Raw genomic sequence first — 19,325 nt, forward strand, 5'->3', positions numbered from 1 at the left:
GGCTAACTGCTTGCCTGTGTAACATGTAAAAAGAGACGCTCACCCTAGCTCTGAGTTCTTGCCCCCCTGTTGGCCCTTTCTGCTCCATCCCATTCATCATGGCCACATTTTTGACCTGGTCCCTGCCTCCACATCAAGTCTTAGCTTAGGCAGCAGCTATTGTTAGTTATTGATTAGTCTGCCAGGGGTCAGCACACCAAGGGCTCTGCAACTACTCAATGCCTGTGCATATTTACTTGATTTCTGTCAAGAATATGGGGGAAAAGTCATTTTGTGAAAACTAGGATGCGCACCGAAACTCATCAAATGGTGTGAAGAGGTGCAGCGCACTGTGGTGCAGTTAGTCTTTAAACAATGTGTGTGCATACATTATGAGTCTAATAACATCCAGACATTTCTCACAAAATTAACATACAGTGCATAGCCAATGTGATATACTGAGTGTGGATACATTCAGTGTCCGACTTAAGTATGCTCGCAAGAAATTAGTAGCTTCAAATACAAATGTTTAAATCTAAAAACTATTAATCCTATCAAATCTAATGGAATATAATACTGCAAAAACAAAAATTGAAGAAATAGGGTTAAAAAGTTTAGTGGAAAATAGAAAAATATGGGGATAGTAAAATCTGAAAAACGTTTTTGCAAATTTAGTATTTAATGCCTCGCATATTAAATATCAATCACTAATAGAATTACTGACGTGTTAAAAGAAAATATCAGAGCAAACAGTATAGTTCTCAAGTGCAAATACAGTCTGAAACTAGAATATGGAAAGAGGCAATTAGGAACTTGAACTTTACAGAACAGTCAATTGACACTTTTTTTTTTAATGTGGTATCTTTTAATTAATCACAGCCACACATGGGAATGTTTAAATCAATATTATGATTGATGCTGATATTCTACTGGCAACATTTAAATATAATGTGAAACATATTTGCTTCCTTCCAGAATGAAGTGTTTTTAATACTATCTACAGTACATCACAAAAGTCAGTTTGATTTCCATATTCATGAACTAGCATCAAGTGCATTTTGAAAACTAATAATTTTGGAGGAAACCTGCATCCGTATCATTGAGTGAAGTGAAACCTTCTAAAAAAAAAAAAAGGCTGCATTCCTACCAACTACTGTATTGTATGTTAAAGGATGGCTCTGTGCTGTAGTTAAGACTAACAGGTATCTGAAATAAATGATTGAAAAGCAGAAAAAAAAACATTCCAGTTTTATGTACAGATGAGTACAGAGGCATCTAGAACTGCTGACACGTCACAACAACAGCACAACAAATTTCAATATACCAATATGTACACGAAAACAAAAAAACATGCTTACCAGTTAGCTGAACATAGTTCAGAGTATTGGATGTGTCATAAGCACAATGCCATGAAGAGGCATTACTTTGGGCCCACCCTCAGGTGCCACGCTGACACACAGTGCCAGGAGGCCAAAGAGAAGGCGCTTCTTCAATACACACATAACTCTCTCTCATCAACAGCATGTTATTGTACAACTTTTCACATCTGTACAATCAGACACGTTGGATAGGAAAGAAACCAGTGAGCTACATGTTGCTGGCTTGTGACAAACTATATGAACGATTCACGGAATACTCTGGATCCTTGGCGGCCATTTTGAAGGGGAAATGACTGCCTGGCTATTATGTGCAGTAACACCAACGTGATTGTTTGGCCATTGGAAAAACCGCAGTCATCAACAAGAATAGCTTATTGATTTAAGTTTCTGTCCAAAAATACGGGCTCAAATTTCAAATAAATATTAAGACTGTATATTTAATAGTCTACTACTTTAATGTCCGTACAAGTGGCGTTCGCAATCACAAAATAGTAGCATTAGCTAAACAAGCACCCATTTGGCGTCTGAATCTAAACCTGTTTGCAGGAGCAAAAAAATTATGTCCACACAGAATATGTAGGAAAATTACTCTTACAGCATTTCAGATAGTGTACGGGCGTATGTTATTATCTTGGCAACAGTCTATGTTACCAGCCAAGCTACGTCATTCAAAATGGTCGCCACAGGATACTGGATTCACCCAAAAGTACTTTTTAAACACTGCCGGGGTCGGTCCGTCTACTTAACAATTATAAGAATATAAGAATAAATATTTGAAGGTAGATAAAGCCAGAAAAAAATTGTGTCCGTGTTTTGTGTTGTTTCACCACAAAGTGAGAGTGAGCATGGTGTGTGGAAGGGCCGTGATTGTACCAAATTCGCTGCTAACCTAGCTAACAAGCAGGGCACAAAAAAAAAAGAAAGAAATGACAGGGAGAGGAGAATGACAAACAATTCTTTAGACGTAAGTATCAAACTTACTTCCTGGTCTTGCTTTTGGAGGGCGAAAATACGGTCTCTAAACGAGGTAGTCTAAAATTACAAGTATAAAACAGGAACATGTTTGAGTAAGATGGCAAAAGTGACTTTTTTTCCCCACTGCGCACACCACCACAGAAGCTTCTGGCTTAACCGTCACGTCAGAAGCAATGTAGCCGCTCATTAGCACATCTGGGCAGGTGGCGTCACTTGTCGGTCCTGGGACTGCGGTCCTGCCACCGCTGTCCCCGGTTCTGCAGCAACGTAGGGTTCCTACACTTCCTAAGTTCCAAAAGACTAGCTGAGCGAAACGATTAAGTCATCATATCACCACTTGGAATTTGCAGATCAGATACGGACAGGAGATCGTCCGGTTGTTAATAACTCAAAGTTCCTCATCATCTTGGCAGTCAGTCAAGGGGCCGTCCTGAGGTACTTGTTTGGCCGCGTGTGTAGAATGTGACCGTCATGCTGCCCCCTATTGGATTCAAATGGTAAAATACGAGATCGTGAATAACAGGTCACCTCAGTGACTCGATTGAACTAGTATGAGAAAAACGCCCGGCTTTAACCCTGGCTCCTCCAGACTATCTGCTCTCGTTTAAGATACGGATATTGTAGTGCTAAGAAGTTTTTTCTTAAAAAAAAAGACCCATAACCCTGAAGTTTATAATATTATTTAAAGAAAACCTAGTTACTGTTTTACTATGGTAACTGACCCCACCCTCATCTCAGAGAACAAAACTTCTTTTCCTTAATGGACCATTTGTTTTTCTACCAGTAAACCTTGGTGAAACATTAGCAGATTATCGAGTCAGAGATCATGATGAGAGTAAACCGGATTCAAACCAAAGAACGCAGTGGAAAAAAAAGTGGTTATACCCACAAAAAGTGGGCAAACTGCTTTGTCTCAAAACATTATTGTCTCAAAGCTATTTCCACAAGATTATATGTGGGAACATCTCGATTGGAACACAACTGTCAATGTACTTCATCATATAGCAATACACCAAATGTGTTCAATAAATACAGATCAACAAGTCCATGTACTGTATATAACATCAGCGACTTAGTTAATGATACAATTTGTATCAAACAAGGTTTTTCTCTGTCTAGCATGGATTCAGCTGGGATCTGCTACAGACAACAGGAGACACTGTCAGCCAAAAAGCACAGCAGAGCACTCTGTTAAATATATTTACACTACATAAATGTTTCATTTACTGGTGTCACGATGTTTTGCCTGTAGCAGGTACCAGGATTGACCCAAAATAAAGGGCCAGAGATATACATATGTATATAGAGAGAGATGTCCCTTACTAAAACTAAGGTACACACGACAGGGTCACCCATCTCTACAGCAACAACTCTGACCATGTCATCTCAAATAAGATGACTATCTTCCATACATCTAGTTTTACAAACGTTGAATTACCTCACAAACAGCTGGACGACACATGGAGATTAATATCATACACTGACCTCGCTCGATCAGTAGGTTCAAACGGTTTTTTGAAAATTCTGACCAGTTGAAAAAACTGCAGAAGAAAGACATTCGAAATAAACCAGAAGAGTTTCCTGACAGTAAGTCAAGACAAAAGATCCCCTTCTCTATTGAGTGTGTGTGCATCCCAAACCATCTTGTTAGCTAAGCTCTATCAGTGACACCTGATCTCTTGACTCATGCATTCGCCCCTTTCTGAAATAGTGATTTAAAACAGTGAAACGTAATTGTTGTGGAAAATACAGCTAGAACTACTTTCCCAGCCTTATAGCGAGACAATACAATATGTAAATGCTAGCTTTATCACAATTAGTGGGCACTTAGCAAATAACCTTAGAAAGTCTTGCTGCTCTTACATATACTAGTCAGAAAACCCCCATTCTTACTTTGAGGTTCATGGCAAGCAGTCATTTCTCAAAATGTCAGCACATCCCTTGAAATAATTATCCATGTTACTCTCTTAATTGTTATGAAGAAGACAAGTTCATTCCCCTGGTGCAACACTACTGCATTTAGAATATTTAAACTCTCTAATTTAGGTCAGAGAGAAAATTGTGAAAAATGTAAATATTGTGAAAGTGTACTCGCAAAAGATCCATAACTGGTTCAAAATGTGGTGACATTCATTTAACGTTGAATAAATTGCATTTGTAATTCTAAACCAATTCCCTGTTGATTCGACTTGAAACTGGAACGTGCCTTTTAATTTTGCTGCATAACTAGTCCTGCTTGTGAAAGACACTGAATAAGCCACTACATCAATTCGCATCAGAGTGGCTCTTGTACAAGCTTTAGGTTTCTACTCAACTTGAGCTTTCACTTTTCTCTCTCTGCTATTCACAGCATGGTTGGTTTAGTTGTGTCTGAGCAGAGACCAGAGCTGGATTTAGATTATCTTCGGCATTAAAGACCTACAAGGATGAGCATTCTCTCACTGTCTTGAGAATAGCAATAGCTCTCCTTTTTTTTTTTTTTTTTTCAAAAGAAAAAAAAAAAGAAGAAAACATTCCAGCTTCTACCATGCAAATCCCTCATGCTTCACATCATGCAAATACAAATTCTATAGGGTTCTGCTGATGCAAAAATCCACATTTTATGTTATCACATTGCTTTTGTTATCCACCCAGGAGACTAAACTGTCCCTCCTCCTTCAGTAGCCTGTCAGAGCTTTCTCGGCCAGGATGGCCGCCGCCAGCTGCTGGGGGTCTGTGATATGAGGGCGCCTGGCCATGACCCGGCTCACGAGCTCTGAGGGAAAGATGTTGCACAGGTTGATGTACACTTTCTCCCTTACGTCACCATAGCGACCATGTGCAGGCGATTCTGGGTGCTGTGACATGAAGGTGGAGGGAGCGTGGGTAGGCACTGTGAGGTGGGTGGTGTTCGGTGGGTACGTCGGGAGAGGTGTGCTCGATGGAAGAGACGGGTGGGAAGAGTGAGCTGGAGGCAGGGGATGATTTATATAATGAGTCGGGGAGGGATGGAGAGCAGGGTGCGAGGAGTGGTGCGGGGTGTAGCTGTCCCACGGAGGGGTGTGCCAGGATGCCTGGTGCGTATCTGGCAGACTCTGATAGGATAATGGTTCATACCGAGGCGGCAAAGGTGGCTGCCTGTAGTATGTGTCCCAGCTGGGCAAGGCTTTGGGACGATGGTGATGGTGTGATGTAGAGAGGTGTTCATACAAATGGGAGTCTGACACACTCTCTGCTCTAGTGGGGGCCAGGCAGTGGCCAAGAGGGGAGCCAGGGGGGTGAGGGCTAGACTGGGGCAATGAGTGGTAGTCGCCTGGACAGCTAGAGCGTGCGGTCAGCGGCTGGTGCTGGAGATGAGGGGGTAATGGGAAAAGAGGACGCTTTGGGGGAGCATCTGGGGGCGCATCATGAGCACAGCTTTGCCCTCGTGCCACGCTCAGGTGGTAGCTGTGCACTCCTGTGTTAGAAGCGTGGCTGTGTTGGATGTTTGGGTAATCTGCAGGATGAAGGCCACAAAGTTCATGGTTTGCTGTGGCGTGGTGTGGATACAGCCGGCTGTGGGGATTAGCATATCGGACGCTGTCCTCTAGTAAACTGTCTGGGGGGCATCCAGGACATGGCCTCTCGTTATAAGAGTCACAGCTGCTACCGCAGCTGACGCTGCTTTCACTGCCACATTCGGAACCCGCAGAGCCCATCGAGCCGAGCCGTAGGTCCGTGTCATTGGGGAAGCGGCAGTCTGGGCTCCGTCGAGAGGACAGGCTCAGGCCAGAGTAGGCACGTGCTACTGTGTAATAGCTCAGGTCTGGAGACTCACAGTGAGGGTAAAGGTCATGATTGGGGGCTGGTAGGAGACTGTGGGGGGTAGCTGCTCTGGACTGTTGGTCTTGGGGAATGCTGAGTCCAGCTGGTGGGCCCCCTGGAGCTGGGGGCATGGTTATACTCCCACTGCAACTGCTGCTTGAGGAATTGCTGCCGCTACTGCCACATATACTGTTCTTCAGGCTCTCGGCCCTTCCTTTTGCTAGCAGCTTCTCCTCAGCATCGCTGTAGGACAGAGCTCGTATGCTGGGGTCAGACTGCCGTTTTGGGGCGCCTTTTTTCGCCTCTATACCACTCGCTGGCACGCTGTGGCTCTTAACAAGCCCAGCATCTCCCTGGTTCTTTGTTGTAATGCAGTTTTTTGCGCTTGCACGCAGTTCATCAGCCACTGCACGCTGAGGCTGAGCCCCTCTCTCTGGATGGTAATACTTACACTTGTGGCCATAAGTGCACTTCTTTCCTGAAGAGACAAATGGTTTTAGTTCAGTAATATAATCAGCTGGAAAACACTGCCTGTCAACCAGCACAAATTGCTCACACATTACCACACCTAAACTTGTTTTTTAACAGTCATGTTTTAGATTGTGCAAGACAGAATTACTTAAGTTAGTTGACTTATATGTAAATCTATGTATTTCACCATATGGGCAAGGCTGCTTCTTCTGTTCTGGCATGATTGGCCTTTTTCTCAGGAAATTATCTAAACTGGGACCATGACGACCAAGAGGATCATCTGGGGGCATGAATCTAAGAGACGGAAAAGCAGAATTAGGCAAGAAAAAGATGATTCAATAGAGGTTAAAAGGAAAAGCTCACCCGCTCACACAAAAGAAGGCATATCATCCATGGACATGGACATGGACATCCATGGAGAGAAATGTGTATTTTGAATACAGTTTGACCAAACAGGGTTTATTTTTATTGCCAAAATTTCCAGGTTAAGTGCTTAGGATAATCCATAGACCTTTTATGAATAGTTTCTTGTAGAAGCAAGAATGTGAATAAAAGTCTCAAGTAAACTGCTTCCAAAATCTGAGTTTCATTTCTAGCAGGACAATTTGTGCTGCAACTCTTAGTAACACCATCTAAACAAATAAGAAGCAAAAGACACAGTTATATTATCTATGCCGTTAAAAGAATAAACGTGCTTTTTGCATGTTGATGCATATTATTTGTCATTTGCATTGTAAAGTGATCTGGGTGTCTGAAAGTGGCAACTGAGATTAAAAAAAAAATCATACTATTTACTTTTAGAGTCATAACTTTTTGAAATATCAGTTGTAAGGATCATGAATAATCCAGCTTACTTGTCATTGACGAAGGAATACATCAGCAGCCGCTCGTCAATGAACTTCTTCCACTCTGGTTTCTCATTGGCCAAGTCTCTATAGTTGTCATTGGAGACGATGATGCCATCCGATTCAAAGGCAAGCTTGACAATGAACCGATCGTCATAGCAGACAACACGGCGACCCTGAACACGCCGCGAGGGAGTGAAGACCAAGATCTTTTCCTTCTCTAGACGTCGCAGGATGTCTTGGTCTAAAGAGGGGGGATTAACGGAGGGACAGGGCGATATCACAGCGGCATCTCGGAGTACCCTCTTTTGTAGAGATGGTTTTCAACGACTTTTTTGGCGGCACCCAAACACCTATGTCAGTGGTTCTTAACCTGGGTTCGATCGAACCCTAGGGGTTCGGTGAGTCGGTCTCAGGGGTTCGGTGGAGCCTCCGCCGCAGAGGCCCACCCCTCACTCTAGTCTGCAGTTAGTGGGCACAGTCATTGAAAGCGTCCCGCACTGAGATTTCCTACCGGTCCGCTTTGAGGTCGCTGGTTTATGCAGCAGAGTGAGACCTCCCTATCAGATCGCTTAGAGAGGGCTGTATATGTGTCTGAGTGATAATCATATTGTATTTTTTACTTAAGAAGGGTGCGGTGAATGAGCATATGAAACTGGTGGGGTTCGGTGCCTCCAACAAGGTTAAGAACCACTGACCTATGTGTTTCTCAAAGAGGAGCATCAACAGAAGCGTGCTGTATGTTAAGGCAAAAATCCATTCTTTTGAATTCTAGAGCTGCCGCAATTAATGGTTTGTCATCCTGTAAATGGTTTGTCATCCATTTCAGCTTTCGGCTTTAAGCATGATTTCCAGATAAATCAATTATGAAACCAGTTGTTATTGAAATTTCCTCACTGCAGACAATTAAAGGTGCATTCTATTCTATTCAAGGAATAGTTCAATTCCATGTTGCACTGATTATTTAATTATTTTTGATAAAAAAGATTGATATGACTATCTTCTTTCATATCAATGAACATCAGCATGAATAGAAGAGAAAATACAGAATTTAAAATGAACAAGTTCCTATTCTTTTGAAAGCACAGCACTCCAAACAACATTGTATGTTTCTTGATTACTTCGATGTTATTATGGCAATGTCATTCATTTACTGAAACTTGTTTCTAATTTTCCATGTTTGGGGATTATTTGGAATTTTTTTTTGTCAAAGACACATAGAAACCTAGTGTGAAGTGAGTGTGTGCGTGTGTGTGTGTGTGTGTGTGTGTGTGTGTGTGTGTGTGTGTGTGTGTGTGTGTGTGTGTGTGTGTTGTGTGTGTGTGTGTGTGTCATCTGACCTCCAGCACTAACCTGTTATTGGGGCATCCGGGCGGGACTGTTCTTTCCTCCATGCAGGGACAAACACTGTAATGTCATGGTGGCCACGCTCTAGGAACCAATCTACAGCCAGCTGGATGCCCTGGCAGGAAAAAACTTCCTTGTTGCCATGGCTGCGGACACAGAACACAGGAAATAAACACAATGACTGAGGATGGCTTTATGGAAAAAAAAAAAAAAAAAAGCCCCGCTTTGACCTTCGGCTCACCTCATGGCTACGTTACTCCCGTCTACCACAATCGGACGCAGGTTATCCTGATCTGCCAAGGAGTCTGATGGACATGGTGAGTCAGACCGCTGAAGTTCGGGCACTTCAGAACAACCACAAGAAGAAGAGGAGGATGAAGAAGATGAAGTAGAAGCTGAAGACCCTGCTGGCTGCTCGGATTCCGATGTTCCCAGTTTGACCAGCTCTCCAAGTATGTCATTGATGAGAGTGTCGGGACCCAGCTTGGACAGCACAAGTCGCACCGTGTCCTCGGAGTAACCCAGCTTCAGTGCAAAATCTAGTTTGGCCTGGTACTCTTTGTCAGTGACTGCAGGTGCTGCTTCCGTCATAGAGGGGATGGAAGGAGGCTCTGGGGTTTGCTTACATGGGGAGCTATGTGGAGATGACTTAACAGAGTTGTCTTGTTCCAGCTCAGATGGGGGCTCAGGGGGCCCTTCAGTCCCCAAATCCACACACTGGGTCCGACAGAGCGGCTGGTGGGTGCTTTTGCTGGGAGTTAACCCCCTTTCCCCCCCATCTGGGCTGTGGCTGACAGGGCAAGTTGCAGTGGAAGACGGCGCCGGCTTGTTCTTGACATCTGACCCGGCACTTTCCTCAAACGGACCCTGCGGAGGGGAAGTGGTGGCACTGCACTCAGTAGAGTTCTCCCCCTGCTCCTCCATAGCAGGGGGTCCGTCAGCGCCGCCAGCCTGCCGGTCAGACCCCACTATGTGGAGATACTCCAAACCCAGCTCCAGGTCGAGGATATGATCTGCTCCGGCCTCCACATGGTCCTTTTGGCCCATGGATCTGTCACAGACATCCAGAACCGCAGGCCAACTGCTGCCCTCTCACAAAGCTGGAATCATCAGTACCTAAAACAGAGGATGGGAAGAAAAATTAAAATTACATTAAGACTTCCAATGCGTCATGTAAAACCGCAGTCCACGTAATTAGGCTGAGTGACAATTATATTATGAACCTAATGAAGTTCCTTCATCCTTAACTAATTGGTCTTTTAAAAAATAATACACACACACAGCGCAGGAAATTTATAGGGGAAATCATTTGAAAATTGTGGATCTTCAAACAGGCACTGCGGTTCCACGATAATAATGAGTCAGTGCTGTGTCTCATTTTCAGGAAAATCAGACTTATCAATCCACCCTGTAGGCTTCATGCTAATCTTGTTCTGAGCCGCTGCGTAAGGCAGTTGAAGACGCAGATGAGCGCCAGGCGGGGCGACATAAAGGGCCAGCCGGAGCCCTTAACCCTAATTAATGGGCTCCTGCTTTTTTTTTCTTCTTTTGGGCCCCAGTGCGATTTTATAGAGCAACTCCACGGTGCATTAATCTGCAGGAGGAAACAAGAGAGGGGGAAAAAAGACAGACAGGCCATTTTAGATTCCACCTAGTGATTACAGTCCATATGTTTCTTCCCACTGGGCTGGTGGGAGTCACTCATTAAAATGAACGTCAGCAGGAAGCCAAAGTAATGTGTTTAATGCAGAGATAATGGGAGGCTGATCTGATAGGTGTCAAATTTTGAACTCAAGACAAATTATGCAAAACATTGTGGAAAAAAGTTGATATTGGGTCATGAATTGGATAGAAGTGTATCGTGGAGTACATTCTCAGCACAGCAGAAACAAGAAAAGCAAAACATGAAACTATATCATTTCATAATATGAAAAAAGAGAAGCCTTCTATGAACTATAACAGTAACATAAAAGAGGAAAAACTGTTACTAGGGCTTAAAAAAAAAACAAGCTAAAATGTGTGGTCACATCTTCAAAGTTTAACTTTGTGCGGAGTTGTGGTGTTTTTCATGACTTGGTTGTTTTACATCTGCAACGGAAAAACAACTTAAGACATTGATAAAAGAGGAAGGATATAATCGGGAGGAAATAGACCTGCAGCCAACAATCACATGTTACAAACCACATGGCTTCTTCTTACCGTGGAGATGACACACCAGACCATATAATTCACACACACTCAAGGACTTTTACACACTCACACGAACACATTCAGAGGATCAAACAAAAATGTACAGCCAAAAAACAGTAATAGCCGTTAGACAGTGCTTAAAACTGTTTATGTACGTCTCCTGACCTAAAAACCCAAATTCAAACCTTAGTAATCTCAGTGGAACTCATGATGTAAAGGGAATTGACTGAAAGCTGGTGGGTGGGGGAAGAGGGTGGAGGGGCGGAGTGCATTTTATGAAAAAGAGGCTGCTTAGCAACATGGCTGAGCTGCTGTTGCTAAGCTACAGCTGTTGAAAGCATTCTCCCTAACAAATGCCAAGACAGAGGCTGCGGCATTCAGTCAGCAGCCACCTTCCGCGCACGCTTGCATGCACAGCCGCGCACGTGTGCGCACGCACACACACACACACACACACACACACACACACACACACACACACACAGACAAACAAACACACACACAGTCAACAGTCCAGTTAGAGGAAGGAGTAGGGTTGGGTTGGTCTAAGTGTGCCCCTCCGGCATCCTTCTCCATCAACAAACCAGCAGCAATGACGGAACATCAATTGGTGTGGGTGTTCATGATGCCCAGGGACACCAGAGACACACAAAAGATACAATATTGCAAGTGACTCACACTGCTGTGAGCAGCGCTGATAATGGCCTAATCTGACACATCCAAAGTATCTGTTCAGTGTTTTTTTTTTTCCTCAGGCCATTCGTTATACTGCCTGAGGAACAAGCAGAACATTATAAAATAAGCAGAAACACTGATGGATATTTCAGTCATTCCATCCCTCCATGGTTGATAAGTACTTCTTAAAATGTCAGGAAAGTTAATATTAAGAAGAATATATATATTTTCCAATCAGCAGGAGAGTAGCTTATAATCTGCTGCTAAAAAGGGGACTTCAGGTCTTGTTAACTTGACTGACTCATTTTATTGAGTGGTAATCTGGCATTAACTGAAAAGTCATTAAACACATAAAACTTTCTACCTCTGTAGAAAGACAGAAACAGTCATGTGTTAGTCATTAGAACATTAAAATTATTAACTGCTCTGTAAATATTTGAGCAGGTCTTCCCTGGCCTCTGTGTGAGGGATCCTTCGAGTGCTTCCTATTTAACTGCACCCTGATGCCTCCTTGTTTTCTGGCAGAAATTTGCTGTGAATGAGCCTTTTCCCTGAGTATCGCCATTTTTTCAGAACTCTTCTAGTGTGGTCTCGCTCTCACTGAACGGCTGGGCCCCGCAGCGGATTAACCTCATGGCACCATGTCCACAACTTGGGAGTAAGTGGGTGCATCTTTCAAACGCCGGCAGGCCCGCACCCCCCCAGCACCGCTACAGGCTTTGATGAGGCAGTAATGAATATGTAACACTGTCCTCTCAGTCCTTTGTATATGGGGGCTTTGTGAGTTTGTGTGACGATGGGTGGGGGTGTTGAAGAAAGATGGGGGGGGAATGGGCACTGTCTGAAAGGGGCAAGGGGGGACAAGAGTAGGTTGTCCAGTACTGCATGACACAGTGAAAATCTTATTGCCAAAAAAAAGAGGGATGCCCCCTGAAGGATTGTGTGCGTGTGTGTGTATGGGTGGTGTTCCTGAAGGCACGCTAGGCCTTCCCCGCCAGCAGCAGGGCAACAGATGTCCTCACACAACTGTCTCTCACACCAGTGAGACGTCCGTGCGCACACACACAGACACACATACTTCTATCTGCTTCACTCTACTGTGGTGATGTTGTGGCCCAGACTTGTGGGTTGCATCTCTAGTCTAACTTGTTCCATAGATGACTAAACTTATTTCAGTATATCATACTTAGGAGGCAGCTATCCACTCTTTACAAAATCCAATTATTTGGAACCAGTATTACGGTTCCATTGTCTGTATTGTAATTTGCATCTTGTTGTGTCTCTGCACACAGGAGTTGTGCCGCACGGATCCAAAGAGGCCGAAAATAAATAAAAACGGCGAACCACATTATATCATATCTGCTTGGTTTTGGAAAATAACACTGATCTGCATGGTACTGAGAAATATGACATGATTTGAAAGACTCTCCTCACCTCAAACATCTCAGAAGACACATTTAGAGAAATGTAACTCATCGTTAACTTTGATTTGGACAGATAAATCACACTATAACAGTTGTTGACAAGAAACAAAATTGCTGAATGAAAATAAAGAGAATATAAGGCCAAGTACAAAGGACACCTGTCATGCAATTTGAACCTGCAGCATCCTCTGAACACATAATTAAGCAACTCTTGAATTTTTCTCCTCTAAGAGGTATCTGACATTAATAATTTTAAGTTTTACCTTTAACGCAGTGGCCTTTCATCACACTTACCAACTGTAAACAGCATCAACAACCAATAGGGAAAAAGTGTCAGAGTAGCTCCCATACATTGAAATCCTTAAAAACCAGAGTGGAAAGCAGTTTAGCTGAAGAAAGGGAAGAAAAAGACGCTCAAGTCCAATAGGCAGTTCTGCGTCCTTCGCTCCAAGTCAGCGCTTATCATCCAGCCAGACGCCACTGTCCCTGATGTCTGTCTTCCAGAGCTGGATTTTTTTTCGTACAAAATCAGCCAAGTTGGACAATGAGTCCCAGAACAGATGGACCAACAATGTTGGCCATTCCCTTGTTTAGAGTGGCTGCCTCTCAGCCAATCACAGTACAGCCGCCTCACAAAGAGGCGCGGAGACAGGGGGGGTAGGGGATGGGGGGACTGGGGCAGCCGGCTAAGTCTGCAACACCCAGTTTCCCCGAGGCACGCGTGCTCACCACACATGCATGTTTTCTGAGTGCTGGTCGCACCACCAGTGTCTCCCTCTCTCTCTCTCACACACACACACACACACACAAGTCTGAAAAGGGCTTCCCCTGTGTGGCCAATGAATCAAGGAGGGGTGGGCGATTCAACAATAGTGCCACACAATGGGAGGCTGGGGAGGGCAGCTGTAGTGTGAGGGCTGCTTCCCTGGGCGGCAATGGTGAACACCTGGCTATGGAGCTCTTCAGTCACCCTCCCCTCTTTGTCTCAGCCTGAGGGGAGGGAGGGAGCAGTGTGCGGAGGGCGCTTGAAAGAATGGCCAGAAACACGAGCGCAGCCTTCAAGAGAGTGCAAGAGGACAGAGGGGAGTGTAGCACAGCTGAAAGAGGGAAGAAGACAAGTATGGGGGGGGGGGGGGGCATCAAGAAGTTTTATGTCCCAATGAGTGCCAGAAGGCGACCTGCTCCTCATTGTCACGGCACACTTGGGGCTGATGACTCGGAAGTTTGGTTTTCTGTCACTTGAAAGATTATGGAGCCTCACATGCATATAAAAAGAAGAAATTCCTGTCTGAATTCACATCGATGCAACTGACCTACGCACAGCCATCCAGGATGGCTCTTATGGAAATGTCAACCGAGTGCATGAGAACATAAAATAAATGCAGGGATGAAACACAGTTGATACAGTTCGAGGCTCACCGAGCTGTGTGCGTTTACTGTGAGTCTGCACTTTTACAAAATCCTGTCATCTAGAAAAGCATTGCTATACACAAATTACTATCCTGATTTTCTTTTTTCCTTTTTTTCCAAGAGCCAACATGACATTGTGGTCGGAATGCTCCAAAATAGTAATTAAAAAAAATATAAATAAATAAAAATACTAATAATGAAAAGATAATTACTTCAATAAAAGATTTAAAAACCAAAAAATAAATCACACAAATGATGAGATGCCAGTTGGATAATTTCTGGCCTATGTCCAGAGGAAAAAGCATTACAAATGTAAGAGTTGCAGATTTATTTCAATTAACTAATTTGCCGTTTCATCGGGAACGGGACGGGATTACGATGCTGTTAGTGCAACAGCGAGGGGCAAAGAGGAAACTTAAAATAAATATAAAAAATTGGGTTTGGTAAAGTTTTATTTCTCAGGTTGAAATGAGGCCACGGCAAGAGCCAAGTGCCATCTGCCTACAGAAATATAATACTTAAAATTGCAAAGTTAAATGTTCATAGGAGAGAATTAGTCCAGTTTCGTGTCTCCACAGGAAAACAAGAAGTTGATTGGAAGAAGCAGTGGTGTGAGTTGTATTTCCCTGGGACGCAACAGCTGACCAGCGGCACAGTGGCCAAACACACTGTGAGCCTCGATTGACTCTCTGCAGACCATCTGCCGAGACACACACAGTGTGTGTGTTTCTGTGTGTCTGTGTGTGTATGTGTGCTGTCCAAAACACCTGCAGCAACACTCGACAGTCTCTTTGGACACAGAAAACTCAGAAGTCACTCAGAGCAGTGCAGCGAGTTCTGAAGCTGGAGCAAGGCATAAAGAATCCGCATGTTTAGGCTTATTCTGCATAAACAGAGATTATGCTATAAAAGCATGTTTACTTACTAATGGAAAACACGTAGTCATCAATTGTGTTGTTTTTTTAATTAAAAACATTTTCTAGGTGTTCTTTGCCATTTTTTAGGAAGGCAAATAACTTTTATGCCAGTAAGAATAAAAAAAAAGATGACTAGACTGATTGCTCATAATCCTTTACAAACAGTTTCTCTGATCATTTTTTACACTTTTGTATGATGAGACATTGTTAGGTTTATATAAATTAATATCTGATGAATTTTGTAACACTGCCATTAAAGACATTATTAAAGTGTTGTTAAATTGTTTTATTAATATTTATTCATTTACTATTCCGTTGAGCTTTTTGTAGTTACATGATTATGTTTGACAGGTGTTCTGTTGGCACAATCTCCATCAAACATGACAATCAGACCCATTTATATGAAACTGTTGACATGTTTGTAATTTTGCACACTAGCTCATTTGTTTTTAAATAAATTTATTTCTGGACTGAGTCCTTTTGTTTGTTTGTTAAAACACACAAGTTAACGGATACTCGTAGGTTATCTTACCCCTCCCTTTAACCGTCTGTGTTTGTTCATCTGTTTCATCCACCTAGTATTTTCTCTGTAACTGTCCATCTGGCCACTTTCAACAAAAAACAATTATCATGTATAATCTGACCGAGGTCTGGCCAACAGAAGAGGAGCCCCTTCCCCTCGTGACCTCTGACCTCTGTCTTCTACCGCCTGCGTTTGCAGCCCGCGCTGAAACCACTGACAAAGAACAGATTGGTGTAAAACGTCATTTGTGTGTGAGGCCTGGTGTGTTTCGGCTGAAATACACACTCGTGCGATGAATTTGCAACATTGCAATGTGTCAAAAGATCACCTAGTCCCAGTACTTTGTGGCCCCTACTTGACGTCAGAAATTAGTGTTGGTGCAAATTTTTAATCACACGCACCTTTTTGCCGAGTCATCGCCCAAGGGGTCAAGGGATGCAGGTTTGAGACTCCTGATGTAATATGTTGTAAGTCAAGTTTTACTTCTAACTATTATTTGATTAAAATCAAAATCGTCATAATCATCTTTAAGAAAACATTAAAGTTGAAAAAAAAAATCCTAAAATACCCATGCTAAGTTCTTGAAGTATTGTTTCCCAGCTCTCTAACCAAACAACTTTTGAATTCATTTGATAAACTGATCATGGAAGTAATCAGGAGTTTATCGCCGTTTAAGTCTACTAAATCAGTAAACTCCGACCAATGTTGGGTTTACGGAATTAATATTGATGGCAGTGTTCAGGAGGAAGAAAAAATAAATAAAGAAAGAAAACCAAAAAGATTAAATGTTTCTGTGTGGAGTTTGCACATTCACATTCTGTGTGGAGTTTGGACATTCACTTTCTCTGGTTCTCCGGTTTCCTTCAGCAGTCCAAACACATGCAGGAGGTTCACGGAAGACGCAAAATTACCCAGACGTGTGAATGACAGAGCAAATGGTTGTGTGCCTCTATATGTGACCCTGTGATCGATCCAGGTCCAGGGGGAACCCCGCCTTTCTCCCAACGACAGCTGGGCGAGGCTCCAACCCCCCTAGAACCCCGGGAATGGAACAAACGGTATGGATAAGAATTAATCCCATCATACTCAATTCAATAAAACTCAATAGAGTCTATTGGGTTTTAACACATGATATAAATCCATTTTGAGATTAAATCGGGTTTGACCTTAATATCCAGTGCTGCCCTTAAAAATCAACAAGTTATCAACATCAGAATACACGGAAACCTGTGTGGATGGTAATATTGGGACATTTTGGACTGTGTTGAGTTAAAAAACAACATCAGCATCTAAACCAAACACACGGCATCAAATGGCCTGATAGTGATGTCAAAGTAAATAGAAACTTTGCTGCTGTCCAGAATTTAGCTTTGACAAACTGATCAGACATTTTACAGAGAATACACTGATCCCTGAGGTCGCCATATAGGGAGCACACACACACAATGAGATATCTGTGGAAACAGCTCTGGGTCCTGGACACTTGGCCCGAGTTGAGATGCAAATATCCTTAAGCAACATGTCTGCGCATAGTTCTGCGCAACATGCCATGTCTGCGCATAGTTCATGAAAACCAGGATAAATAGCAGGGGGTCTGGGGGGTTTTAATTTAGTTTTAGGAAATTCTCTGATGTCCACTTGAGGTTATTCTCTTCATTTCCCGCATCGATCTCTCCCCTAAACACATACAATTTTGGTCATCAAGCTTCCCCTCAGGTCTCCATAGAAACGCGCCAACACCTCGACACCTCCTCCTCCACTTCCCTTTGGGACGCCGGCCAGCGCTCAGCTGAGCCACCAGGTGCTCCAAAACAGCGGAGGAGACGCAAGAAACTCGCTTGTTTTGATCCGGCCTCCGGCCTTCCTCCTCCTCCTCTTCTTCTTCTTCTTCTTCCTCCATCCACACAGCCAACCCTCCTCCCTCCCCCTCCGCTCAAACAGGTGACAAACACGGCGGCCGCACCTGCCTGTTGAAGGCGCCTCCGTCTGGGCGGGGCGGGGGGAGTGTTAGCGGAGCACGGCCACGGCGGAAAAAAAAACCCACACCGTCACGACCTCCCCGCAGCGTCCAAGCACCGCGACCCGACGCCACCCGGGCCGCCGAGGGAGACGGGCCGAGCCCCGGGGAACTCGCACTCACCCGGTCGGAGGAGGAAGAGGAGCCGCCGCCGGAACCGGAGCCGGAGCCGTCCGATCCGCCTCGACGTCAAGCGGGCGAACGTTCCCATCTCATTCCGGCGACGCAAAACATCCGGCTGGCTCGCGCGGCGTGACCCAGTGCGACTGCGTCAAGTTGCCCGTAGGCACGGCGGGGCGTACGCGCGGGAGACCTTTCAAAATAAAAGCCTTCCGAAGACATTTCCGGGGTTGACATTGCATTGTGCAAAAAAATAATAAGAAAAAGGTGACGGCGATATTTCGCACAAACACATAGACATGTGATACTGACATTGTATTGTTTGACATTGTTTGTCAATGTTTGACATTGACATTCGATTCTACCTTGCCATGTTTACCTGCATATATGTATATTTATTTATGCTATTTGTGTTCAATTAAAAAAAAGAGTCTTTCCTTTGGGCTAGCAACAAAAGAAAGGAACTCTTTGTCAATGTTATTTTAGGCCAAGCTCTTCATTCACAATAGCAGAATGCAAAAGTGTTTCCCCAATTTTACGTTCTTTGTAATCGATTTTGAATTGTATATAAAGTATATACAATTATATATAAAACTTATATTATATATAAAACTTATGGAAAGATCCAAAAACCAAAAAATATACAGTTTGTTGTCTGAGATTCCTTGTGAACCACCAGATTAAGCACATTATACTCCCCTTGCAAGTTTTTTTTTGATCTATCTATCTATTTATTTACTTATTTAATTTTACTTTCTTTTTCGTCTAGTACTAATTATTTCTCAAAAACCTTTAACACTGTTAACTTGTAAAGTTAAGTGATTACATACAGAACGAATGTCCTTACGTCCTTTGCTTCCTCATCCCTGGTTGTTTCATTGACATTCGATTCTGTTTTGCCATGTTTATGTGTACATATGTCTATCTCTTTATACTATTTATGTAAAAAAAACATATACATGTGATACTTGTACTTTTCGTGATAATGGAGGTTCTCGGTCGTTCAGGTCGCGGTTATTTCTTGACGAAATCTTTTTGTGGCAACTGGACCTGAATGTCTTCCCTTAAAGACGTTTCACTTCTCATCCGATCGGCGCCTTCAGTTCGAATGAAGACCTGAACAGAGCAGAAATGTAAAGTATTCGCGTTAACCGGTAACCAAGCCCTTTTTCCGCGAAAAGAAAAAGGGAAACGATAGCTGTATATAATCGCCACCTTTACACACCTGTTTTGCTCGGTGGAAGCGACAGGAAGTGGGATGGGCCTCGAC

At 43.4% G+C, this 19,325-nt stretch overlaps 1 protein-coding gene across 1 annotated transcript; it reads right to left on the reverse strand.

Moving 5' to 3' along the window:
- Positions 1–963: 963 nt before the first annotated feature.
- On the reverse strand, positions 964–18,336 carry LOC147233398 (putative ribonuclease ZC3H12C). Its single transcript, XM_086148176.1, has 6 exons — positions 18,059–18,336; positions 9,021–9,895; positions 8,786–8,925; positions 7,442–7,676; positions 6,775–6,881; positions 964–6,594 (listed from the first exon to the last, which is right to left on the reverse strand). The coding sequence occupies exons 2-6, from the start codon at positions 9,824–9,826 to the stop codon at positions 4,991–4,993; spliced, it is 2,892 nt and encodes a 963-aa protein (XP_086004302.1). The 5' UTR covers positions 9,827–9,895; positions 18,059–18,336; the 3' UTR covers positions 964–4,990.
- Between the last annotated feature and the right edge of the window lie 989 nt (positions 18,337–19,325).

The sequence above is a fragment of the Fistularia commersonii genome, chromosome 6 (genome assembly GCF_037954325.1).
Source record: "Fistularia commersonii isolate RoL2024-O1a breed Wild chromosome 6, RoL_Fcom_v1.0, whole genome shotgun sequence".
Taxonomy (NCBI): Eukaryota; Metazoa; Chordata; class Actinopteri; order Syngnathiformes; family Fistulariidae; genus Fistularia; species Fistularia commersonii.